A 27,361-nucleotide genomic window follows, 5' to 3' on the forward strand; every position below is an offset into this window, starting at 1 on the left:
GCTGGTTTTTACTGATCTTCAATTCAGTTACGTAGAAATATGTGCCGTTTTAGCCGTTAGACGTGTTTTAAGTACATTAAAGGCGTGTTGCTCTTTAAAACCTAAAAGCTTTTATTTTGGTGCCGCCGGAGGTTTTGAATCTTAACGGGACTGGCTTGATTTGGTGAGGAAAAAGATGGCTGCTTCGGCGGCAACGGCGAGTTCTTCGGCCGGTTTGTGTCCAAATTATGCGGTTATATGTTCATTTCTGGAGCGCTACGGCGCGATGTTGGACCTACCGGAACTTACTTTTCCTCAACTGGAGCGGTACCTGCAGGACACATCTTCAGGTAGGCCCATTAGAACCAATAATTGGACTCGGCTAACAGGCTAACGGCTACTTAGCACGTCTAGTGTTATTGTGCGTGTTTGGAGCATTTTCGTCCCACATATTTCACTTTAAGGACTCTCGCGGATGCATCTGACTCAAGTAACCATCGTCCATCGTAGCTGTGTGTTTTGTGAGTGACATTCACTTCGTGGATGCTATATTTTCACGTTTTGATTGCAGGCTTTATTTTGTCGAGCTCCGTCTTTCTCTGCAGGTCTGGACCCAAACAGAGCAGCCTGTCCTGAGCATGCGCAATGCAGCTTCTATCTTTAGAGATGCACCTTTATTACAGCACAAGGAATATCTGACTATAAAACAATCCAGATTTCACATTTACTTTGCTTTTGACATCTGAACGAATCGCTGGGAGCTTCCGGTTTGATAGTATCACAATAAATCGCCTCACTTCAGATATTTTGTCATCTTCCGTAACACAATTTTCCCGAATATGTAAAGAATAAATGTGTATTATTTTAAAATGTAACTCATACATTCTCCCTTTCTACATAATTAAATCTAAGAGGTCAGACGTCCTTTCCTTTGTTTTGTTTTTTGGGCGAGCTTGACAATTCGTTTGAGCGCATGCGTTTATCAGTGGGCGCTTTCGACTATATACGTTTTTGCCTTTTAACTACTATGTTTATCACACTAGCCTTTGGGCCATTGTTTTAGATTCAGTAGACGGATGTTTTAGTAGTTTTGAGAAAAGGAAAACAACGGTCAGCGTCGGAACCAGAACCTCCCGCCACAACAGTTTTTTCCCTTGGCAATTAGACTGATAAACACAAACGGTGTAACTGTTCACACTTTAAATTTGTAACCTACATCATGTTAATATTTTAGCTGTGTTTGTCTGTCTTTTTTTCTTTATTGACCTTATTTCACTGACCACATAATTATTTTAGACACTCAATGACTCTATGGAATAGAGAAATATGAAATAAATAATGCCAAATCATAGTTGCCTACTTAACAAGCATCCTTACATCCTTATGGCAAGACGTTGTAGCCCAGAATGCCCTGCATATGGGACTGAATTCAACGGTGAGAAAAAGGTGCGCTCTCTATTAACAAAGTAAATGTTCTTGCGCCATTGCCCGCCTGTGGTTTGTCATTGAATGTGTCCAATGTTACACCCAAATATCTAATTTTTTTAATAATTAAAAAAACTATTTTTATATTGTATTTAAATAAAACGTTTCAGAGTTTAACAGATTGTCTGTTACTTAATCACACTTGATATAGATACTTGATACTCACAAATATCTCTACTCTTCATTTCTATGAAAAATATTTATTAGAAAAAAATCAAACGATTAAACTTTCCCAAACAAGTGTATGAAATTAATAATGGCACTGTCTGTACCTTATAATCAAAGCTAAATCTTTACTGCACAGTACAAAAAGCTATACAAGTCACTTGAAATACACTGCAAACTACTCTGCACTTTCTGTAGGCTCATAGACAGCATTGTTACTGTTGGTGCTTCACAGGAACTTTAATTTGAGAGCCCCAGCTATGGTTCTGATCCCTCCCAACAGGGTGCTGTGAGCAGACCAGTTGCCATGTTTTGGGTATTTTCATGTGTAGGACTGGGTATTGATCAAAGTTTATCGATACCAGTTTGAACAATAGTAGTTTCGATACTAATTTTATTAAATCAATTGATACAAAATAATCGCTTTACACGTACTGCAAATCTTGACTTTAATTATTCAGCAAATCTCCACTTCAATGTTGCAGAAAGAATTCTAGAGCAAAAAACAATGTGCAAAACAAGTAACAAAACAATTTAATATTCCTTGTCTTTTAATTTTCACCCGGCTAGTTTGATAGCACAGATTCACACTGGATTTTCACTGCAGACATCACATCAGGGTCAGAGTCTACTGTAAAGAGAAGATAAAAAAAATCGGTAATCATGAGGTTAGCTTTTTAACTAGCTAAAACCATTAAACCATAAAATGAAGCTACACAAAAATATCTGAAGTAACGCAGATCCCTCTTTAACTAACCGTGCGATGCACGCATTTAGTTGCAATAACAACAAGACATGGTGCTTTGTTTTGGTCCTCTCGGACGAAGCAGAGCTTTAATGTTTACGGCATACTTGAATGCCAGGAAAAGGACGACAACACAGGTGAATGTTACATGGATGTATGCATCACTTGATGGTGGTTGATACTCGGTCCTAGAGAACCAAAGTTTGCTACTAAGCCCTTAGTCATGTGTTATGTCTGTCTTTATTTCCTTTTTGTGACTTATTTCCTTTTCCATCCAAACCAGTACATATTATTCTACGTTTTTTTTTTTTTTTACAGCATTGAAATAACCATTTTTTAAACATTTATTCTCAGTACCAAAACTTCTGGTAGATCTCCATGTCAAACTGTTGAGGAAGATCGGGAAGTCTGTGTCTGTGGAGCGATGGGAGAAATATCTGCTGAAGGTAAACGCATTTCAGATACGTAACCAGACACGCAAGTCATCAAAAAAAGGGAAACAAATTCACAGCTTTTATTTTGCAGGTATGTCAGGACTTCAACTCCTCGTGGGCCTGGGAGCTGGAGGAAAAGGGCTACATGTCCATGAAGACAGAGATCAAGACTGGAATCCTCAAAGTAAACAAACCTTTGTTATAAATTAAATCCCAATTGCAGTGACGGTACATATCACTGTATATATTTAAGTGTAAAAATTAAAATGCATTAGTGTTTCTGAGTGTGTTTTGGAGTCCCTTGGCAAGGTCAAGTTTTAAAAAGCCAAGATTAAAATAAAATTCATATTTACCATGCTCAGTGTGAAGAAGAAGATGCATATAAACAGAAGTAAGGGTAGATTAAGAATTATTGCTTACTAAGGCAAACATTTACTTCGTACTACAGCTTCAAGTGGTTCTATCTACTGTAGTTAATTACGACACTGAGGAGGGAGAAGGTCTGAAAAGGAAAGCAGCAGACGTAGAGAGGAATTTGTTTTTTGTGTTTAAGCTTGGCCAGTGTAAACTACTACATCAAGGGTCTATTGTTAGTGTCCTTTTATACATGCAAGTAAACTATTGTGTCTCCTCAGCACCTCTGCGAATGTCAGTTTGATGAAAACATGAAATTTAAGAACGCCATCAATGAAGAAGATCCAGACAAGATGCGCCTTCAACCCATTGGCCGAGACAAAGACGGTCAGATGTACTGGTACCAACTTGACCAGGACGACAATGTGCGTATGTATTTAGAGGAGCAGGACGACCTGGACGGCTCTTCATGGAGATGCATTGTCAGGTAAACTTCTAGTGAATTTCTGCTTCAACACTGTAAGGCTATAGTTCTGACTGTTTCTCCTATACAGAGACAGAAATGATCTGGCAGATGTCGTTGCTGTACTGAAGACAAAAATCGACCCTGAACTTTTAAAGAAGGAAAACAAACCTGAGGGAGACATCGACATTGACAAAGGTTTTTTTTTATTTTTTAAATGTTTAATAATAATTACAAACAACCTTTCTGTCTGCTGACATCTGATGGAACAACATTGAAATTACATGTAGTTTCTTAAATCTTTAAGCTTGAACATCACCGTTTGTTTTTTGATTTGCTTTTTTTTTTGTATAAATTGTTAATTTGAAAAAAAAAAACAGATTGACAGATTTTGTGTCTGTTTTGCTTACAGTCGTGAAAAATGAGAATTGCACAACAGACGAAGATAAAGCCTCGGTTACAGCAAAGTCTGAAACCAATGGTGACTTAGACCCGAAACAAGAACTGGACGTCGAATCAACAGTAAACGGCCACAAACCAAAGTTGGATGAAGCTCTTCAGTCTTCTGTTGTGGCAAATCAGATCATTAAAGAAGAACCTTTGGAAATACCTGAAGGCAAAGTGGATGAGACACTTCTGCTGAAAGATGAGAAGAGGAGCAGCGTAGAAGAAATGCAGCAGAAGATGGAACATCAGGCCAAAATCCCACTTAAGAAGCGAGGGATGAAGTTTGCGGAAGACTTTGAAAAGAACAACATTTTAGCTCAAAATCAGATAATCTCTCAAGTGGAAGGAACAACAGAGACGAAGGAAAATCATCATATCAATGGGAACAATTCCTCAGAAAATCAAAAAGAACAGGAGGCAGTTGGTGAGAAGATTGTTTTCTCATCAGAAAAAGAAATCAAATCGAGCTGTCAAGACAAGAGAGAAGAGTCATTACATAACACTATAGTAGAGGATACAAGAACATGTCCATCCAAGGAAAATATGCAGCAAATAGTACAAGAAAAAGCCCTTATTTGTGGTGAAAAGATAAACATACCAGAAGAAAAGAAGGCTTTAGAAAAGGAAACTAAGAATGACGAAGGAAAAGTAAACAACATGGTAACGGGCGATAAAGCAGGACATTTAAACAATTTAACGACTTTGGGTCAGAGTGAAGACAGAACAATGGAGACGGATTGTGAAAAAGAATATCAACATTCAGATTCAATGGATGTCGACCAAGTGCAAAGCCTAAATAAGGATGAGAAAAGTGAAATGACCAGGCAGGAAGGTGAATGCCAGGCCAAGAAACTGAAGAGTGTTAACAAACAGTCAGATGCAGAAATCAAGAAGTCTGAGGGTGACTCCAGGAAGATAGTGGCCAAAATGGAAGATGCCAAGACTAAGGAATCTGATGGTGAGGCAGAGAAATTGGAGTGTGATGCCTTGAAGTCCAAGAGCGAGACCAAAGAGGTGGAGAGTGAGGCCAAGAAGGCTAGTGTCAAGTATGGTGAGGACAGAAAGACAGATTCATATGTCAAGAAGGCGGAGAGAGAGGCCACGGCTGCGGAGGGCAAGGCCATGGTTACTGAGGACGAGGCATCGGCTGCGGAGGGCAAAGCTGCGGAGGGCAAAGCTTCGGAGGGCGAGGCCACGGCTGCGGAGGGCCGGGCCACGGCTGCAGAGGACAAGGTCAATGTGACAGAGGGCGTGACCAAGGGGACAGAGAGTAATTTAAAGAAGAGAGGGGACAATGCCATGACAGTGGAGGGAGCCGCTAAGACGGAGGAGGACAACACTAAGACTGCGGAGGGGGACTCCAAGACTGTGGAGGGGGACTCCAAGACTGCGGAGGGGGACTCCAAGACTGCGGAGGGGGACTCCAAGACTGAGGCCAAGACGGCGGAGGGAGAGGCCAAGCCGGCGGAGAGGGACGCCAAAACAACGGAGGGGGACTCCAAGACTGCGGAGGGGGACTCCAAGACTGCGGAGGGGGACTCCAAGACTGCGGAGGGGGACTCCAAGACTGCGGAGGGGGACTCCAAGACTGCGGAGGGGGACTCCAAGACTGCGCAGGGAAACGCTAAGACGGCGGAGGGAAACGCTAAGACGGCGGAGGGAGACGCCAAGACAGCGGAGGGAGACGCCAAGACAGCGGAGGGAGACGCCAAAACTGTGGAGAGGGACGCCAAGACGGTGGAGGGAGAGGCCAAGACGGCGGAAGGAAACGCCAAGACGGCGGAAGGAAACGCCCAGACGGCGGAAGGAAACGCCAAGACTGTGAAGGGGGAAGCCAAGACGGTGAAGGGGGACGCCAAGACGGTGAAGGGGGACGCCAAGACGGCTAAGGGGGACGCCAAGACGGCGAAGGGGGACGCCAAGACGGCAAAGGGGGACGCCAAGACGGCGGAGGGAGAGGCCAAGATGGTGGTGGGAGATGCCAAGACGTCGGCGAGAGACGCCAAGGCGGCGGAGGGAAATGCCAAGACGGCGGAGGGAAATGCCAAGACGGTGGAGAGTGACGCCAAGACGGCGGAGGGAGAGGCCAAGACGGCGGAGGGAGAGGCCAAGACGGCGGAGGGAGAGGCCAAGACGGCGGAGGGAGAGGCCAAGACGGCGGAGGGAGAGGCCAAGACGGCGGAGGGAGAGGCCAAGCCGGCGGAGAGGGACGCCAAAACAACGGAGGGGGGCGCCAAGACGGCGAAGGGGGACACCAAGACGGCTGAGGGAGAGGCCAAGACAGCGGTGGGAGATGCCAAGACGGCGGAGAGAGACGCCAAGACGGCGGAGGGAAATGCCAAGATGGTGGAGGGAGAGGCCAAGACGGCGGAGGGAGAGGCCAAGACGGCGGAGGGGTACGCCAAGGCGGGGGATGACAAGACGGCAGAAACAAACGCCAAGACGGCAGAAACAAACGCCAAGACGGCGGAGGGGGAAAGCAAGACGGCGAAGGGGGACGCCAAGACGCCGGAGGGAGACGCCAAGGCGGCGGAGGGAGACGCCAAGGCGGCGGAGGGAGACGCCAAGGCGGCGGAGGGGGACGCCAAGGCGGCGGAGGGGGACGCCAAGGCGGCGGAGGGGGACGCCAAGGCGGCGGAGGGGGACGCCAAGGCGGCGGAGGGAGAGTCCAAGGCGGCGGAGGGAGACGCCAAGGCAGCTGTGGCCAAGAGCCTTGAACAAAGTGACTTGGTGAAGATGACAGAGGGAAAGACCAAGGCTTCAGAGGCCGAAGCCAAGACTGCTAAAGCAAAGACTGCAGAGTCCAAGGCGGTGGAGGGTGAGGCCAAGGGACTTGAGACCGAGTCAAAGAAGATGAAGAGAGGGAACAAAAAGTTGGAGGGTGAGTTTGTCTTGTCAGAAAATGATGCCCTGCAATCTGACTTTATCAAACCTGTTGGAGCACACAAAACAACTGGCACATTTGTCAGTGGGAGTAAGACCTCTGACAGACAAAATTCATTGGACCATCAACACCAAGAATCAGAAGAAACTCTGAAGAAGAATTTTGTGAAGCATTCGAAGCCGACTGGAAGTTTGGCACAGGAAGAGAGAGGAAGCAAGAAAGCAAAAGACACCAAAACTAAAGCAACAAAAAAGACAGAAACTAGCAAAGGGACTCAAGATCCAACAAAAGAGAGCAGCAAACCAACAGAGAAACCTGAGGATGACAAAAACAAAACTAATCAAACCCTAGGCAATCTGGTAGAGGAACCAAACCTAACATCTGAGGAGAAAGAAAACACAAATGGCAAATCTGAATCTGCTCTGGAAACCTGCAACACCAAGGACTCTGGACCAAAGAAAGAAGTTAAAGATTGTGTTTCTTTATTTACCACCAGTGACCCTGAGCCTTCCACAATGAAATCTGAAGAGTCCCCTAATGAAAAGGGTAAGCAGGGCAAAAGTGATGGGGAGGAAAGTTCTGGAGCCAAAAAAGAGGTGGCAAATGTTGATGATGCCCAATTGGATATGAAACGGGCCTGTCGTAAAAGAAGGCGGCCGGTCCACCGCAGAACTGCCCAGCTTCAGGTAGAAGACAAGCCAGACTCTGAGTCCGACTCTGGTGGGAGGTCTCTGCGCAGATCACCTAGGATCTCCAAACCAACTGTCAAGGCAGTCAACATTAACGACAATAAACAGGAGAAAACTCAGCCAGAAAAAAAGAAAAGCAAAAAGGAGAAAGATGATGATGAAGAGGAGGATGAGGAAGAAGAAAATGAGGAGGATGAGGAGCAGTCGCAGAAGGTGATCCAAAAGAAACCTAGAGATAAGGTGGATCAGGAGGATCAGAACAAGCCAAAGGTTAGTTGGTCACTCTTGTTCTAATCGCTGCAAATTGTTCATTTTATAACGAAGTCTCAAAACCAGCATAAGACATGTTTGAACCAGAGGACATACTGGAAGTGATTCGTTTAAATGTTTTTGCTTTTTTAAGGGGCGCAAGAGACGAAAGACTTGCTGGTCCAACACTCGGTCGCACCGCAAAAAGAAAGGATCAGAAGAAGAATGTAGTGATGAAGAAGAGAGTGAGTATGAGGAGAGCGAGGAAGAGGAGGACGACAGTGATGAAGATTACAAGGTGGAACGCAGCACAAAGCGGCGAAACCGAGAGAAACACAACTCTGACTCGTCGACGTCCTGTGATGACGATCTTCCACCCAACGACGATCCATGCAAACACTGTGGTCTTCCCAACCACCCTGAGCTGGTAGGAACCAATTCTGGGTGTTTGTAGTTTCATGAGTGGATATTAAATTATTCACACACCTAAAAATGTATTCTCATTCACCAAACAGATGATCTGTATTTATTAAGTCAACATTGACAGACAAAGTTTATACTGAATATATGAATCCGGTATTTCATGCTATAGAGAAAAAATGTAAAGGAATTATAAACCTGTTTCTATAAAATAACAAAATGATCAGTGTCTGATTGCTTCAAGTCTTCTCTATGAGAGTCACAGATTTCCTTGTTAAACAACATCACGTTTTATCAAACTGAAGCTGCAGCTAAATGAAAGCAGCTAAAGTTTCCCTCATGTAGATAGATAAATAAACTTTTTGGATCTCTGGAGATCTCTTGAGATCTCCTTCGGGAAATTCTTTAATTGTGATCACATGATCAGTGATTTCCTTGAAAAACACACATGTAGATCAAAGTTTGATCTTCTCTCCAGATCCTTCTGTGCGACTCATGTGACAACGGTTACCACACGGCCTGTTTGAGGCCCCCGCTTATGGTCATACCAGATGGAGAGTGGTTCTGCCCGCCGTGCCAGCATGTACGTATCATGACGAGTGCTTTTGTGAGTGTAGTCGGTGTCAGTGACGTATGCTTGTGCTGCAGAAACAACTGTGTGACAAATTGGAGGAGCAGTTGACCAACCTGGATGCTGCACTGAAGAAAAAGGAGCGGGCTGAGAAAAGGTTTGTGGTTGCCATGACAACATGCAATTGAGTGGGTTTAAATTGTCTGACTGCATGTGTGTTTTTCCACTGAAGGAAGGAGCGTCTGATCTACGTGGGGATCAGCCTGGAGAACATCATCACACCGTCTGTGAGTGCAGATGAATTATTTTCTTAAACGTTCCTAGTTAATGGAATTGCAATTAAAAAAAAAAACTGTGTGAAACTTGTGTTCAGGTGGAGCCTGACGAGCTGAAAGCAGAGGTGGTAAAGGAGAAGAAGGAGGCCAAGAAGAAAAAGAGCTGGGGTCGACGGTCGACCAGAGCCAAGAAGACCATCAGTTACAGGTCTGTCTCAACTTCTTCTTCTCTTTTTTCAATATCTGATGCTCACAGGATGACCACTGGGTAGCATCTGTGCACAGATCTCCATTAACTTCCATGAAGCATTCCTCTGGTTCCTCAGTGAGTGAGAAATCAAAAGAAGACCTAACATGCCGAAACAACGGCACTAAGGCGTTTCAACTAACTAACTAAGTTTTTACAGTAAACTGACGATGAGCACAGAGTGGAACCTTATGTCCTTTTTTGTTCGTCAGAGGTGGAGAGGACTTTGTGAATGAAGACAAGAACTCTCAAACAAAGAAATCTCTCAACATTGATTGAAATAGAAAATCTTTTTCTTAATAGATTCGATGAATTTGATGAAGCCATTGAGGAGGCTATCGAAGAAGACGTCAAGGAAGCGGAAGGAGGAGGTGAGAGAACGATGATAAGGGGGAGGGGAGGAAAAGGGAGGAAAAAAGAGTCGGGGATTGGGAGAATTGCTGCTGTGTCACCTTCAGTCTTTAGGGACAACTCTTGTCTCCATCAACTGAAAGATTTGTTGGGTTGTCTTGCAGGAGCGGGTCGAGGCAAAGACATGTCCAACATCACAGGCCTCAGGGGGAAGGACATCTCCACCATTATGCAGGTGGAGGAGGGTGAAGAAAATGGCGAACCGCCGCCACAAACCGCCGCCCAGCGCAGAAAGAAGCGCCGGAGATTAAACGACCTGGACAGTGACAGCACGGTGGATGAGGAGGAAAGCGAGGACGAGTTTTGTCTCAGCGCGAGGTCTCACCAACCCCTAAAAACTCTGTTAGTTTTTGACTTCTTGTTCTTAATATTGTTTCTGCTGGCAGCTCCGAGGAAGAGTTTGTCGCCTCTGAAAACGGGTCTGAGCAGGAAACGGAAGGACGCTCCAATGAGAGTGAAGGCGACAGTGAAGGAAGGCGTCCTTTGTCTCGCAAAGGCAGCAGGTCGACGCAGAGTCAACGCCGCAGCTCCAGGAAGAGAAGAAGACCAAAGGGCTACTCTGACGATGAGGAGGAGGAGGAGACGGGTGAAGACGAGGAGGAAGATGAGATCTGTAAGTGAAGGCCATGCGCACCAGGGTCACTCTCCCTCGCTCCCCTCCAGTCCAGAGTCCTGATCATTCTATCTCTTACAGTGACCGAAGGCTCCAGCGAATTCAGTGATAGTGACCTGGATGTAAGCCGGCGACGTTCCCGGAGGAGTCAGAAGAAGGATGTGAACTACTGTGAGACATCAGAGTCTGAAGGCTCTAACAAGAGGCGCAAGGAAAAGCTGAAGCCGGGACGACTGCAGGACACTTCAGCGAGCGATGGTAAGAATAAAGTCCAGAGATTGGGCAAGAGTTTCTCTGGAATGTCTGCATAAGTTAGCTGGAGGTGGGACTCCAAAGGTTTCAAATTAGATCTCTGGTGTCGTGAAAACTTGGCCCTGATCAGGGGCCATTAGCAGGTCATTGCTACCTTATCCATAGCGCTCTGTGTGCTGTGGTGTTCCCTAAAACTAGACAAACACTTACTCACACAGCTAACTAGCAAGAGATTTCTCCAGAATCTTTGAAATGAAGACACGATTAGAGATTGGCCTATAGTCTGTTAGAACCCCTGGATCAAGAGGGGGCTTTTTAGCAGAGGTTTAATTAAAGTAACCTGATGTTGTCATTAAGTTAATAATGTCAAATGTTCTAAGTAATGGGAACACTTCTTTAAGCAGTCATGTGTGAAAAGGATCCAAGAGACATGTTTTGGATTTAGAGGAGGATCAGAAGACCTGTCCAGTAAAGCTGCACTGATTATTATAGCAAATTCTAGGAGGTCTTGAATCTTTACTCTAATGATTACGATCAACATAAATCTTAGTGACTTCCGATCTGTGTAATCGGCCAGCAGCTTTAAATTTGATTACATTTTTAACAACATTTTAAACAACTTCCATTTTTCGATAATGGAGTTGGCAGTTCTAAACATCTCACACCGAGAAGGACAAACGGGGGTGGGAGAGAAAGATGGAGAAGACATAGTAGAATGAAGTTGACCAATATAATACATTTTTACATGCTAGAAAGTACTCCCTGGTTGTAGATCCAAAGGGTCTTATGATCTTATCTCTGGTGTCTGTTGCAGAAAGTTTCTCCAGAGACTCTGACGACTCGCCGGACCGGAAGATTCGACGGCACAATGCCTCGTCAGAAGAAGATTCCCATAAGAAGCGCAAAAGACTGGTGATGAAGCGCAGGAAGGCATCAGAGGACAGCGACTCGGACTCATCAGATGAATCATCAGAGGACGATCGGCCAATTCGAAAGAGGGTAAACCGGATTGACTCTGATGACTCGGAGGAAGAGGATGCACCAAAAGAGAAAAAGATGGTGGAGATTGAGAAAGAGGAGAAGGAGGAGAAGGAGGAGGGAGAGGTTGGCACAGTTTTACCAAAGGTGACACACCAACCTGATTCAACCGAAATACGGACCACCAATGGACAGAACCTAGTTAAAAACTCCAGTACTTCAGGTTTGGTCTCCAATGTGGACACACTTAAGAACCCGACTCCAGCGGCCAACGGTCTCAGCACCACAGAGGGAGTGGTGCAGGAGGACGATGAAGATGATCTGTTGGGCGTCACAGACCTGGTGGACTACGTTTGCAATAATGAGGACTTATGAAGAGAAATATATGTGTGTTGTATTTTTATGACGTTATTACACAGACAAAACTTCTACTCCGTCAGGCTGAGTGCTGGCACTGAAGTGTACAGATCCACCATAATTCTGTTATCAGCTTCTACCTGCTCACGCCATTCAACCAGATCACCTAGGATTACCTGTCCAACAATCAGGATGCTACCAATCATTCCATTATTGTTTCCCAGTATTTTGTGTGGATCCTTGGCTGTGTCAACGACACTGATCTGAAATATTTTTCAGTCACAGAGAAACATGTTTATATCACCTGTGGTTGATCATGTAACCTTTGGGAAATAAGTAATGAGTAATTAATTTCCGAATGAAAATTTTTGAATTAATTACTCATAACATACTCGCATTGTCATGTAACATTTGTGCTTTTATTTTTATAACGATGTATTTTTTTTGTACATTCAAACAGACCTGTTGTAAAGTTTTTGTAAAGTTTTGTCAGACTTGTCCAGATCTTCCTGCACACGCCGACCTCGACTCTCCTCAAGATTTGGACTTTTGGAACCTCAAATTAACGGGAAAGAGACATGTTTTTACAATGAAACCAAAATAAACAGACTCGTCTCTGTATATCAGAACATATTTAAACACATTTTTATCTTACGTTTTGTAGCATACCAGAAAGACTAGGTAGCTAACATTGTAGTCTGTTCGCTCTCATTTGACAAAGATTGTGTAAAATGTGTTTTGAACCACTATTTATTCTGACTCAGTCGTCTAGCCACTTGAACCCTGATGGTTCGGAGAAGGGTCAATCCAGACCCACTGGCCTGAGAAAGTTATCTGGAAAGTTGGGCTCGTAAAAACTTTGACTGCTTTTCGTGTTCGTCTTTGTTTTTTTCTTATGACTTCTCTTGTACATTTGTCATAATAAAATTGGTGCTGACCCGTCTTTGCCACCATTTAAAAACAAACAAATCCATAACTGTAGGTTTTTTTTTGTTGTGTTTTTCTTTTCACATTTCACTTTTTTTACATTAGATTTTTTGTCATCTTTATGTCAGCTCGGTCTAATAAGCTGACGTTTTTGAATCGTTTGTTAATCTACACCACATTACGAAATGCTAAGCTTTGCATATCCCCCTCCGCACTGGAGGAGGCGCTGCAGTCGCAAGCACAGACGTCAGAAGAAGACTAGCTGGCGTCTCGTCGCTCCAGCTGCTCCTGCTCCGTCTGGTCCTGCTGCTGAAGGATGCCTGGGTTCGAGGTCGGTAACTCAGCGTTGAAAGTAACCTTTTCCGTTCTCTCTGTTAGGTTTTGGCATTTCGTTTTTTTTTTCGATATTAACAGCGTTTGATCTTCTAATAAATTTAAACCGATGGCTTAGTGGAGGAGGCGAGCGAGAGAAGGGTATCAGCCAAGCTAACCTCCATGGCTGGAAACCACTCCCACCCTCTCTAACACTAAAGTAAGGAGTGAGATTAGTGAGAGGATGATGGATCCAAGTGTGTGAAGGAGAGGTAACGAAATAGCTCCTGTCTTCCTGCTGCCATCAGACTCCACAACAAAGAAATTGCACTTAAACAAATGTAGATCTGGGTGAATAAAACCAGCAACTGTAAATATTATTCATACCTTTGTAGTTAAACACTTTTTTTAATCTTTAAATGTAATTGTATATTTTTACCAGAGTTTTCTGTGGCTCTGTTTCGTTTGCAAATCTGTGGTTTTCCCTCGTGGGACTAATAAAGAAAATCTTACATCTTAGAGCTGCTACTGACAAACATTAGTTTGTGAAGAGATACCCTGATGGCTGGACCATCGTGTGTCTCTCCGCGCACGAGTAAATGATTCCACTTTAGTGTAGAATATATATTTAATTTGATTACGATAACATAATGTTTTGAGTACCTTAAACGTGATATAGCCAAACGCGTGATAAACTACTGAGTGAACGCTGGAAGTAAAATCTTGGCAGCGGTGGGATTCGAACCCACGCCTCCGAAGAGACTGGAGCCTTAATCCAGCGCCTTAGACCGCTCGGCCACGCTACCTAACGACAGTTTCGCTTTACGGCAAACAGCTGGTCGAATACAGAAAAGGGCGTTAGCAGCGTCAGTACAGGATCCGGGAGCCTACAGTATCGCTTGTTTGTAAGCAATTGCCAACAATAATTTTATATATTGACATGTTGTAATGGACATAGACCTTTGTTTACTTAATTAGTTTGTTGTGCACATCGCTGACATTAAATAAATGATTAATAAATGTTTTGTGGGACAAAGATTAAAATAAAATGATTACTTTGAATAACTATATGACATTAACAAGTAATTTGTTTGAAATGAATGGATTAAGTTGTGAGCTTCATTTCTTCAGCGATTACTACAGTTGCACATTTTCAATGTACAAATTATTAAGGTGTGTCAACATTATTTTTATTTTCATTCTAAATAAGTAATGCAACTAAAAAAAAAACACAATAGCGTCATACGACAGCTAAGAATTATATTTTATGTGACTCAAGACACTTCTTTATTTACGGAAGTTGTTTTATTTATTTATTTTTATGGTGGTGGTTGATATGACTAAACGCGCAGCCTGGATACTGTGGGCTGATAATGTGTTTTGTCCCTTTGAGTGAACCGTAGTGACGTAATCAACATTCGCGCCGCTCCCGCGCATGCGCATCCTGGACACTGTAGGCTGCCGAAATCCTGTAATCACAGTGCGCACCTGAGATTGAAGCAACAGACGTTTCGTAATCAATCAATCGATCGATCGTTGATCTGATCAGGGACGGGGAGATGAGCCGCGCAAGCGCAGAGCTGAAGATTCATTTTAAACCCGGCCGAGTGCAGCTGGTGAAGGTGAGCTAAAGGCTAACTTTTCATAAGCAATCGAAGTCGTTCGCGTGAGTCCAGCTGAACTCTGACCCCAGGTCCCTGTCTGTGTGGCTGTTTCACATGTGCTCACTGTCATGTCACGCTGCAGGAAGAGGTGCTGGTCCAAGCCCCCAGGGTTTTGGTGACTGGGGCAACCGGACTTCTTGGTCGGGCTGTGTGTAAAGAATTCCAGGACAGCGGCTGGTTGGTGGTCGGAACCGGCTACAGGAGGGCCAGACCTCTGCACATCCGCTGTGACCTGACGGACGAGGATGCTGTGAAGTCGCTGCTGCACGAGTCAAAGGTACCAGAGGAAGAAAGATTAATGTGCAATCTAATAATAAAACGGTAAAGTGGTTGCAGCCAGGACTTAAAGTGAGTTCTTCTTCAACATGGTTCATGTAGAAACCCCAAAAAGAGATGTTTTTTTTGGGCCATGTCTGTAAATTCAATGAGATTTTGCTGTACAGCCAACAGTGTTCTCCATGGTCTTTCGTGTATAAACATTGTCCCTTATGTTCCCTAAATGATCATGTTTTTTTTATTTTTCAATTTAGGTTTATTATCGAGTTGGTGTTAGATTTTATTTTTAATTTAGTATTTAAAAAATAAATAAATAAATAAATGTTACATTGTTACATCTAACCGTGTAGTAGTTACTGAGTAATTGAGTAAATGCAAAAAAGTGTTGGAACAAATAAAGTCAAATGTGTCAGTTTGTGTTCTTGTCTTCACCGGCAGCCTGACGTGATCGTCCACTGTGCAGCCGAGAGGCGCCCCGACGTGGTGGAGAGACACACCGAGGCAGCTGTCAATCTAAACGTGCATGCTACTGGCACGCTGGCCCGGGAGGCTGGTAAGTACCACCTGATGCGTACAATTGTAGAAGAGCGTGGGTGTTAATGTGTGCGTTTGTGTACAGTTGTCTGTGGAGCAGTGTTCATCTACATCAGCACAGACTACGTGTTTGATGGCAGGAACCCTCCCTACGGTGAAGACGACACCCCTAACCCTCTGAATGTCTACGGGCGCAGCAAACTGGAGGGGGAGAGGGAGGCGCTACGACACTGTCCAGGTAGAACATCTGCCTTAGACTTGATGTTTCCTCATGTCTATACATCCGTAGTTTTAGGATTTTTGTTTATTTTATTCAATATACTTTGAATTGAAGTCAAGTAATCCATGAGATTTATTAAAAAGTGTGTTGATGAGCCATATGTGTCTTCAGGTGCGGTGGTTCTGCGGGTTCCTGTCCTCTATGGCGAGGTGGAGTCGGTGATGGAGAGCGCTGTGACTTCATTGTGGCTAAAGGTTCAGGAGGGGCCAGCAGAGAGCTGCACACTGGACCACTGCCAACAGAGATTCCCCACTGACGCTAGAGATGTGGCCATCGTCTGCAGGAAGCTGGCAGGGAGAGCTAGACAGGTCCATAACTCGACTGTGTCTCGCTCCGTCTTTGGTCTTTCTTTTTGTCTGTTTCTGGACTGTCCACTTGTCTGTCTGACCGACCACTTGTCTCTCTGTCCTCCAGGACCAGTCGATCAGAGGAATCTTTCATTTCTCAGGGAAAGAACAGATGACCAAGTATGAGATGGCAGTGGCCATCGCTCAAGCTTTCAACCTGCCGTCCAACCACCTCATCCCTGTACGTCTGCTCTTGTGTTGTTAAGTTATTCAAACGGGTTTAGTCAGAATCTGAACCACTGATGATGTCATTGTACGTGTGGGTTTGTGCAGTTGACCGAGCAGCCTGCTGGCTCGGCTCCTCGACCAGACAACAGTCGTCTAAACTGCTCTCGTCTGGAGCTGCTGGACCTCAGCGTTGACCCTCGACCTTTCACCTCCGCCATCAGCGACTGCCTGTGGCCTTTCACACCAAACAAACGCTGGAAGCAGACAGTCTTCCACTGAGGCCTGCTTCCCTTCGGATAATCCGGCAGCTGGTACCGGTCTGCACAGTCTGTCAACTTACACTCTGTTCCTGTTTGTCCACATTCATATTTAGTTTAAATGAAGTTTGAGTTTCCTGTGAGTGACGCTTGCCAAGGTGATGGTCGTCCTTTTACTTATTGATATTGCAGCTTGACTTCAAATCAAATGGTGTAAAGTCTTATTAGTATGAATGACATTAAAGAATTAAACGAGAGATGATCAGAGACGTTCAAAGAACTTTATATCCATAATGTAGCTACTAGTTTGTTTTCAAAGGAACGCAGTCTTTCTATAATCAGGACACTTGTCTCTGCCACAACTACAGAGATGAGGATCTGGGATTATATTGAGTAGAGCTGAGTCATCACAATGTTTTTCAAAAACTGTCCAGTTTAAAGTTCCTGTCTAAGCAGGTTTTGTGAGTAACTTTGTCCGGATGGGTGTGGGTACTTAAGATCCGTCGGCAAACTAACCTTAACTAATGTTCATCCTCGGATGTTATTTCAAAGGGCGATTGTTTAATTTCAGTTCAAGATCAGCGATTATGTATGTGACTTCCCATTCATCACAAGACGCGTATATGGAGTCAAGCTTTTGTTATTAATGGTTAAACACAGTGTTGCAAATGTTTGAATTAAAGTTCAGCAGCAGTTCAGTGGCTGAACCAGAGGGTGTGCTAATGCTTACTATTTATTGTATATGGCAAGCTAAAAGCCAAGTGCTGGTGTGTGCTACTGTTCTAGGAGTTTGTTTGAATTCCCAAAGTCTGTCTTGGTGGGTAAATCCTTATTTCCTGTCAATCATTATCAAATATCACAATTATCATATTTTCCAACAGTTAAACAGTTTTCACACACCGTTACTGAGGGACTGTGTGGTCAGATTAAGGCCTTATGTTTTACAATGTTACATGTGGCCCTCATGCTAGGAAGTTGGGAATCTAGGGAGTTTTCAAAAGCTTATTTCTTATGTGCAGAAAGATTGATTTTAATGAGATCTGTTCAGTGTAGCGTTACTGCTCGTAACCAAAATCTTGATGGTGAAAATAAGACTGACGCTCATCCAACTTCACGCCATGGACGCACCAGGTCACTCTCACCGAAACATCTCTCACTTTAAAGTACAAACCAATCAGTCAGTGGGTTGTTTGAAATAAGGATTATATTATTAAAGTACAACACTGTTATGTGACTTGTGTGTATGTAAACGCTCAATGTCCGGTTAGCACCTTCAAAATAAAAGCTTGTAAACTTGGCAGGAGTTGGTGTGTTTGGTTTCATATGGGCCTTTGGAGATTCTGTTCTCTTCCTGCACGGATGGGAATTACATAAGCAGGTTTGATAAACGTCATGAACTCTGAGAGTGTGCAGGATCACAGATGCAAGAGGATTTTAGAGGGTTAAGGCGAAATTTGTCTGCTGACAGATGATCGGTAAAACTGCTGTTACAACCAGAATTTAATTTCATCCAGAAAAAATTTGAGCATCTTTAACAGACACAAAATCAATGACTGTGGTTGATATAGAAAAAAATATTGGGTCTCATGAACGAATCTTTGTGAAAAGGTGAGCGGGAAATGTACGGTATTTTGCAACTATCAGATCTTCTGTTGGCTACAAACAAAAACTATACCTGCTCTTGACTATGTGCAATGTTTGTAGATTTGCACCAAAATCAAATTTGTCATTATTTTCGTCACTACGAAATTTACATTTTAATTCATATTAATGCTCTCCTATGTGAACAATGTGCAAATTCCCGTGAATTACGTGATATGCATTATTATATATACATAAGTAATACAATTAAAACACCAATTTGATCCAGGTTGACTCACAGGAACAACACTGAATGTTCTTCCGAGTACACCATTCTACTTCGTATATCTTTGTATCCAAGAAAATCATGAAGAAATAACGTATACTTCACTGGAATTTCAACTTCCAAATACCATTCTGGTTCTTATCTCTTTGTGAGGTTGGTATTGATCTTTCACAACTATTTCTTTGGAAAACCCTGTACAAACAACCCAAAGTATAGTATCCATTGGGCATATTCTATGAATATCTTTTAAATAGGTGGAATTTTAACCTTTAAACAACAATATCATTCTTATCTGTTTGTAAGATTGGTATTCTTTAAAAGCATTATCTTTCAGAAAATCATGTCAAGAATATCTTGGACACATGTTCCAGAAAGAAGCATTAAAGAGCACAACTCAACGCAAAAAAAAAGGATTTCAGATTGAATACGCAAAATGCAGAAGATGGTATCACCCATGTTGTGTTACAATAGAAATTATCTAAAACAAAGGAGATTTAGGGACAAGAATGCAACACCGTCTTACTGACAGTGTGGCCTCTGTTGATTTCAAGGTATTCAAGGTCAGAAAAATTAAACACAAAAGTTAAAAATATGAAAAAATACTATTCACACGCAAATTGGTTTTCTAGAAGTCATAATGTGTTTTCTGTGAATGGTTTATAATGTTGTTTTACAATTCAAACAGTTAAGAAGTAAAATGGTGTTTGTCAAGTTGAAATTCCAGCGAGAAATTTCAAAACGAAGCCGAGAAATATTCATAAAGTAGGCCTTGAGATTTGCCAGCCGATACGACCTGTGACACGTCTAGCCCACCCATCTCTACAAAGTAATATCAACCTGGATAACATTGGAGTTTTCATTAAGCTATTGAAGTTGGAAACAGAAAAGGCGTCAATTTATTTACACTTATTTTATTTTGAAGTGTGATGCTCGCTTCCGGTACCGCGCTGTGACGCGGCAGATGTGTGTGCTGAACTTTGACTTGGTAGGGTAAAGTTCACTATAGCCTTTAGACTAGGACCGGAGTTGCCCGGGGACCGATGGAGGACCTCTGGGTCTCGGTTTTGGTTGTGGCAGCCGCGGTCCTGCTCTCAGAACTGATCCGCCGCGCGGCTGCTCAACTCTCCCCCCCCGCGCTCTGGATTTACGCGCTGGAAGCCGCGTCCACCTTCCAGCTCTGCTGCTGCACCCACGAGCTCAAGCTGCTGGGGGGGGCGGCCCAGCTGCAGCAGGGGGTCAGTCTGACCCTCACCTACCTGATGACTGTGATACACCTCAACACCTTCCGGGAGGCTTCGTGTAACCCCAGCGCGGTCCTGGAGCGGCTCTGCCGCGGGCGCGGCAGCGTCAAGGCTGCGGCAGGAATCATCAGCTGCCAGTTCGGCGCCGCGTTCGCCGCGCGTCACTTCGCCGCGTCCGTGTGGTCGCTGGGTCTGTCTGACGTGCATCGGAGGCATCAGAGGTTCGGGTACCGCTGCTTCGACCCTCTCGGTGGGACGCTGGTGGAGGCGGCGGCGGTGGAGCTGGTCTGCGCCTTCTTGGTCCAGGCTCTGGTGCTCAACGCTCACCGCCTGGGCGACAAACTCCGCGTCCACGTTTTTGCCGCTCTAGTCACCGCGCTGGTTTATACAGGTGAGTGGCGTGACGTAGGAATGCGTCCCCCCACCCCCCAGAAACATTCCCCCAAAATAGGACAAAAATAAATATTTTGAATCCAATCTAAACACGATGATACACATTTTGTACATTTTTGTGTAAAAACAAACTGACCAACTTTCACAAAGTTGCCCCATGTTTTCTTTTTTTTTTTATAACAACATTAATGCTACATTTACTGGAGCATCACACAAAAAAAAGGTGTTTGTTATCATTTAGTTTCCTCGTTTTTTTCTCTGTCCTGTCCAGGTGGAAGTATCTCTGGCTCAGTTTTTAATCCGGTCCTGGCCTTCTCGGTCCAGTTCCCTTGCAGCGGTCACACCACGCTCGAGTACGTCCTGGTGTTCTGGCTCGCTCCAGTTGCAGGTGAGTAGTTTGATAACTGTCTCATTTCAAGCTCTCAACAAAGTTAGATAACTTCATTTGTTTTTGCTTTTCATAGTGTATGTTTCGTCACACTAAGTAAAGCTTGCTTTTACATTTTTTGTAAATTGTTTTACTTTATTTTGTGTTTCCTCCACTTTTTTCTCGTATCATCTTAACCTCCACACTTCCTGCTGAAATGATTTAACTTTCAACTTAAAGCCAGACCTGCCCACAGATGAGACTTCATGTTTAGTTGGGTTATATTGAAGTTTGGTGTGGTTGTTTGTCAGATCTGCTCTGTTTTAAAGTCAAACTTAAAAGGACAAAGATGAACGCACAAAAACTAAAAGCACAACCTTTCAGATTTTCTTTTATAAATGTACATGTGTGTATCTGTTAAAAAAAACAAGTTATTCATAAAATCAAAACCACAAAGAGAAAAGCAACACTACAGAAGTGAAAAAAACTAAATTGCTAAAAACAAGCGCAACAACATTACTTTAAACAGGAAATGGGGCATGTATCTGTTCTGACAAGTATTACTGCTCGGACAGGTTGATCTTTTGACGGAAGGAAAACGATGCTGTGCATGTTGTTGCAGGTGTGGCGAGCTGCATCCTCCTGCTGGAGAAGATTGTCCCGTTTCTGTCAGGAAAGTCCAGAGATGACATGGCTAGAACAGTACGGAAAAGCCAGTAAATGTAACGAAACATCGACAAGTGATCAAAAATTCACTTTTTCATGTAGATTATAAACTGGTTAAATCTTCTTTAACATAGGTTCATAATCTTACAATGTAGCACACACACACACACAGATGTAGCACCCACTGGAGGAAGTTTTACTTGCACCAGCAGAAGAAAAAAGTGTGCGCACCTTTGTATACCTCAGAAATTGAATATGTGATTTAAAGTCTTCGATTTGTCTAGTTAATTTCCACACTTGGGTGCCTTTTGATTTTTAACATTATGAGAACCTTGTGTTCATCGTGGACCAAACTGTACTTGACTGTGAATCTGAGTTTGATTGTTGATCCCTTCAATATATCAGTGATGAGGATGTGAATTATTTTACTTTAGATCTACTGTTTCAATAAAGGTATTGAAAACTGCCGTCCACATGTTTGTTTTACACAAATCTTTCATCAATTATCTTTTCTAAAATGTATTTTGTTTTGATTTTTATTATAAATAGATGGATAAAACTTTATTGATCCCTCTGGTGGTCTCCTTTGGGAAATTGTATGCTGTGTTCACTGTTTATATTCTGTCCTTATTTTATTTTATTTTTTTATTATTGTCAGGTTTTCCTGTGTATTTTAAGGGGGTATTGCGTATTTTGTTTCTATAAAAAATTGAGCCACAAGCTGTGATGGCAGGTATTATATGTAAATCTTAGAATTTTCAAAATTAAATGAAAAAGAATCCTAAAAAGCTTAGTGAAATTGGAGTAAATGAACTTTTATTTAATTTTTAAAATGTCTTCATTAACATATAATGACTGTATTTAATGATCATTTATTTCAAATGTCTACAGTAAAATCTCCAAATTTACCAGGATAGTAGTCAAGGTCATCATGAATCATAATCCAGTGGAATTCTTCACTAAACTTTTAAGGATTTCTTTTTATTTAATTTTCAATATGTCATCATTAATGAGTGTTTTTAATGATCATTTATTCAAAATTTCTACAGTAAAATTACTCCAAATTTACCAGGATAGTAGTCAAGGTCATCATGAATCATAATCAAGTGGAAATCTTCACTAAGCTTTTAAGGATTTTTTTTTATTATTACATTTTGAAAATGTCATCATTAATGACTGTATTTAATGATCATTTATTTTAAATTTCTACAGTAAAATTACTCCAAATCACCAAGGTTAGTAGACAAGTCGAGTTATTTTATTGTCAAATATGCATGTATTAAGACATACAGCATACATGAAATTGTGTTCCTCTCTGACCCACAATGCAAAACATGAATACGGTTGAAAGGACATTAATAAAGGCATTCCAGAAAATAACTAAAAATAAATAACCAACAAAATGATATAAATAATCAACCAATAAACAGAATATAAACAAAAAACAAAGTTAATGCACAGGTAGTGCAAGCAGAGGTGAGAGTGATGGTAGGACAGGGATGGAGTTGAGTCTCCTGACAGCCTGGTAGAAGAAGCTGTCCTTTAACCTTCAGGTTCTGGCCTGAAGACTGTGCAGTGGTCCTCCCTGGCGGCAGCAGGATGAAAAGGCACCAATGATCCTCTCAGCTGCTCTCAAGATGCACTGCAGTCTTGCGGCAGGAAACTGTGCAGGCGCCGTACCACATGTGATGCAGCTTGACAGGATGCTCTCGATGGTGCCTCTGTTGAAGGTGAGCATCATGGGTGGTGGGGCTCTTGCTATCCTCAGTCTGCGGAGGAAGTTCAGGCGCCGGTGGGCTTTTTTGGCCAGTGATGCTGTGTTGTTATCCAGGACAGATCTTCAGAGATCTGCACACTCAGGAACATGGTGCTGCTCACCCTCTCCACTGCAGCTCCGTCGATGGTTAGTGGTAGATGCTGGGTGTGCACTCTCCTGAAGTCCACAATGACCTCCTGTGCTCATACTTGATGTGTTGCAGGACTAGCCGCTCGAAGCACTTCATGAGGATGGGAGTGAGTGTGATCGGGCAGTAGTCGTTGTAGCTGGAGGCGGGCGACTTCTTCGGGACCGGGATGATGGTGGTGGCTTTGAGGCATGTGGGGACAACAGCTCAGTGAGGAGTTGAAGATATTGGTGACAACAACTCTGAGCCCCTAGGTACAGTCTCTCAGGACACGACCAAGAATGTTATCAGGACCCTGGGCTATCCGTGGGTTTGTGCATCTGAGGCATCGCATCACACTCTCTGGTGAGCACCTGGTCCTCAGGAGGTGGCGTTGTCTTCTGTGCCTGGGTGCTGTTGTTTGCCTCGAAGCTGCAAAGAAGTCATTCAGCTGGTTCAGCAGAGAGGTGGAGCTGTCGCAGGTCTGTGGAGGGGCTTATAGTCGTTACAGTCTGCATCCCTCGCTACAGGTTCCTGGTGTGTCTGCTGTCGCTGAAGCGGTCGGCAATCCTCCTGGAGTACTCCCTCTTGGCCACCCTGATGCCTCGTGACAGGTTAGCCCTGGCCGTCCTCAGAACCACCTTGTCTCCAGCTTTGAAGGCTGCATTCCAAACTCTCTAGAGTCTAAAGACTTCACTTGTAAACCATGGCTTCTGGTTGGCCCGAATGGAGATGCTTCTGGTGACCGTGACATCGTCCATGCACTTCCACATGTATGAAGTAACAGACTCCATGTACTCGTGGAGGTCTGTCGTGCTGTTGTAGGTGGCTGCTTCTCTGAACATGCTCCAGTCTGTGGTGGAGAAGCAGTCATTGAGTGCTTCTGTAGAACCCTCAGGCCACACGCAAATTTGCCTTTTCGCTGGTTTGTTGACTTTAATCAGCAGCATGTATGCTGGTATTAACATAACAGTGGTGTGGTCTGAGGCTTCAATATGGGGAGGGTTCGAGCTTTGTAGGCACCTTTGTGTGTGGAGTAAACATTGTCCAGGATATTGTTACCTCGCTCCTGTTGTCATTGGAGACAAGGGGGATGTTTATTGCTACCAGTAATATGGCACTAAATTCCCTTAGCAGGTAGAAAGGCCGGCATTTAATAATCATAAACTCCACCAGAGATGAGCAGTGTACCAGTCGCACTGATGTAAACACAGAGTCCCCCCGCCAATAGTCAAGGTCATCATAAATCTTAATCCAGTGGAATTTTTCACTAAGCTTTTAATTATTTTTTTTTATTTCATTTTAAAAATGTCTACATTGACATATAATGACTGTATTTATTGATAATTTATTTCAAATGTCTACATTAAAATCTCTCCAAATTTACCAGGATAGTAGTCAAGGTATTCATGAATCATAATCCAATGGAATTTTTAACTAACCTTTTAAGAGTTTCAGTATGTGATATTGTCTATTTCTATTATTTCTATACAATCGGAATGAGAACAGAGTCAGAATCCATATTTACCACCAGCAAGGAGTGTTCTCCGCTCCTTACTGCCTTTTAATTCCATAGCTCAGATCATGACACACTTGAATACAAACAGTTTGTTCTTTTTGTTGCTGGATGCAGCCAGCTAGAAACGGTTTTCTGTATGAGTCTGTGAACACGGTTATAACAGCTTGCATGGGAGATAAGCTTTTTGTGAGCTACATTAGTCATGTTTATATGTTAATTGTGATAAGACTATAAAAGCAACATACATTCTTTAACAGATATTTAAAATAATTGTGTAGTTATTGACATATTATATAATGATGAACTTTCACATTAACCTCAAAAACAGAGTTAAAATAATTGTTTCCGCTATATCCGTATCAACACAATAGTTGTTTGTTAAAACAAATGAATGCAAAAATAATAAATATAAATAAATGTTATATTCATGTACTCCACATAGAGTTGAACAGGATCGCATCAGGTTGAATAAAAACAACATAAAGATTTACTGTTACTTTATTGCAATTTTCAAGTGGTCTCATGTATCAGGTAAATTTCAGCGTCTTTACCGTTAGCTTAGCAATAGATGAGCAAGGTTTTTTTTAGTGTGGGCTAACTTGACGGCTGTTAGCGGACTGCAGGCTCACGTCATGGCAGTCCGCTTATGGAAGCTCTATAGACTATACGAACTAGATCTCATGGGATCACTTTTCACAGGTAAAATGTAATTAAAAGATAACATAGTATGGGCAGGTTGTTATATATGGGATGACTGGGTGGCCTCTTCATATCCTGGTCAAATCTTCATCGTTGCTACTTTTGTCATATTTTTAAGGTTTCCCTTTCCTAATGTATATGTCACTGTAACTGAGATGCTCAGGGTGAAAGCAGTGGGTCGGAGAAATTAACAATGCTTCATTAATGAGTAATGTGTTATAAATACCACAATAAGAAGAGAAATAACAAGCTTCGGGAACAAAGGAAGAAGAAAAATGTACATGCTCTTCTGGAGGATCTGAGGGAGAAAAACCTCATAAACGCTTAAAGACAAGCTTGAATGCTAATCAGGTAAAATGGAAATACTAACTTGAATATTTTATATAGGTGTTTTTTTTATGTCTGTGTTTAACTGTCTTTTTATTTGAAACCGTTTCAGGAAAAGGTTACCACACCTACCACATCCCCATACATTGCAACTGTATTCTCCCTGTTGCCTGGTTGTTAAATATATTGGGTCTCATTCATGAAACGTTAGTGAATCTGTAGATTTGTACATGAAAGTCTACGCTATTAAAACTCTACTCTGGAATCATGAACGGTGTGGGAATCTCATATTTGATGGATTAAATGAGCTCAGGTTGGCTACTTTGACCAGGACTCTCTCACCAGAAACACAGAAGGTCACATGCTGAAGCTGGCAGCCAACATGTTACAGATAAATACTGATTGTTGTTCTGGGCTTATTTGATTTTTAATTCTAACTTATTGTTGTGTGTTTTATTTACATGGTTATGACTGCATGTGATGATGCATTACATTTTCCTGTCTTTACTTTGGTGAGCTCAGCTGTGACTAATAAGGATGCTAGTTCTGATTCTGATTTTGAAGGCTTAAAGCCCAGTAGAGGGCACCATCAACTGGAGATAAATCATCCACCTCAACGATGTTCAGACGAAGGATGGACTGCATGCTACCAACAAGTCACGCAAAAGCAAGTCCACTTGGACAGCCATAAGATGAAGGTGGCCCTGGCTGCGCAGTGAAATGTTTTTTTTTAATAGATTAGTATTAATTTGATACCTGTAGAAGCCATGTTATGGTTTTAGATGCTGACTTTGAATTGGGGGAGAGAGTGGAGTTCTTGTTGAGAGTTAGGTAGTTTCTGATCAGATTGTCAGTGAAAGATTGCACACCCCTTCACAGATCAAAGAGTTAAAAAAAAAAAAAAAAAAAAAAGTTACTCTGCTGTTTGCATGAAATAAGTTAATTCAATACTGATTTCTGCATTGATTTCATAAGATGCCCTGTTCACGTTAAATTATACTTTTGTTTCAGTGTTTTTTTTCCCCCTGCATGCGGTGTTTTTTTTTTTTTACTGTTCAGCTTCCAAAGGCAAAGACAATTTGCAAACCTGTAGGAATCACACAGTAATTTTGTTTCTAGTAAATTGGCAGTACAGTTTACCCACAGCGGATGCCACCGAAGCAGAAGATCTATGACTGTGACCACCCTTTGCTGTTTCACATCTGATGGATTTGGTGTTAAAAATCATTTTACCTCTTTCAATGAAATTCCTACAGGTGTCTTTGTTTCAATACAATCAGGGAAAACATTTTTTTTCTTTTGAAGGTACCTGTCTGTCATCGGGTCTGTCATCAACATTGACACCCCCTTCCGGCATCTGATGGTCCGGTGTGGTGTCTCACCAAGTGGGCTGGGCTACATGGTGGCACAGGATCACAAAGTGTATCTATCTGCTGTCGAAATGTCTTATCCCGAAACTGCAGAAGAACTCCCTTCCCCCTTTTTTTTTTTTTTAACTTTTCAGCTCTTGTGTGTGACCACAGCTACTTTCCCGGACATTTTGGTGGGCTTGTGGACAATGCACTGGTCTACATAGCTGATGAAAGCTACCACCTACTGGTGCTCTAAAATAATGG

At 42.8% G+C, this 27,361-nt stretch overlaps 3 protein-coding genes and 1 non-coding gene across 5 annotated transcripts; 3 read left to right on the forward strand and 1 right to left on the reverse strand.

Annotated features, from left to right (window-relative positions):
• Positions 1–142: 142 nt before the first annotated feature.
• Positions 143–12,960, forward strand: rsf1b.1 (remodeling and spacing factor 1b, tandem duplicate 1). Its single transcript, XM_087806913.1, has 16 exons — positions 143–329; positions 2,729–2,820; positions 2,900–2,992; positions 3,444–3,649; positions 3,717–3,823; positions 4,038–7,915; positions 8,049–8,321; positions 8,793–8,897; positions 8,963–9,042; positions 9,118–9,172; positions 9,259–9,368; positions 9,711–9,778; positions 9,923–10,136; positions 10,205–10,431; positions 10,513–10,689; positions 11,498–12,960. Exons 1-16 carry the CDS (start codon positions 176–178, stop codon positions 12,034–12,036), a joined length of 6,378 nt encoding a protein of 2,125 aa, XP_087663039.1. The 5' UTR covers positions 143–175; the 3' UTR covers positions 12,037–12,960.
• Positions 12,961–13,191: 231 nt separating this feature from the next.
• On the forward strand, positions 13,192–18,081 carry mat2b (methionine adenosyltransferase 2 non-catalytic beta subunit methionine). Of its 2 annotated transcripts, none has more exons than XM_087807824.1 (7): positions 13,192–13,276; positions 15,004–15,198; positions 15,636–15,750; positions 15,817–15,969; positions 16,123–16,319; positions 16,426–16,539; positions 16,632–18,081. In XM_087807824.1, exons 1-7 carry the CDS (start codon positions 13,262–13,264, stop codon positions 16,803–16,805), a joined length of 963 nt encoding a protein of 320 aa, XP_087663950.1. In that variant the 5' UTR covers positions 13,192–13,261; the 3' UTR covers positions 16,806–18,081. The 2 variants fall into 2 exon arrangements, with proteins under 2 accessions (XP_087663950.1, XP_087663949.1); XM_087807823.1 differs by lacking the exon at positions 13,192–13,276 and adding an exon at positions 14,167–14,879.
• On the reverse strand, positions 13,982–14,063 carry trnal-aag (transfer RNA leucine (anticodon AAG)). Its single transcript has one exon. It is a non-coding gene; the product is annotated as a tRNA-Leu (tRNA).
• Positions 18,082–19,599: 1,518 nt separating the features above from the next.
• LOC148066810 (aquaporin-11-like) lies at positions 19,600–21,784 on the forward strand. The gene is made up of 3 exons (XM_087807256.1): positions 19,600–20,282; positions 20,556–20,672; positions 21,274–21,784. Exons 1-3 carry the CDS (start codon positions 19,691–19,693, stop codon positions 21,369–21,371), a joined length of 807 nt encoding a protein of 268 aa, XP_087663382.1. The 5' UTR covers positions 19,600–19,690; the 3' UTR covers positions 21,372–21,784.
• The last annotated feature ends 5,577 nt before the right edge of the window (positions 21,785–27,361 follow it).

Source organism: Callionymus lyra, chromosome 14 (assembly GCF_982586985.1).
Source record: "Callionymus lyra chromosome 14, fCalLyr1.hap1.1, whole genome shotgun sequence".
Classification (NCBI taxonomy): Eukaryota; Metazoa; Chordata; class Actinopteri; order Syngnathiformes; family Callionymidae; genus Callionymus; species Callionymus lyra.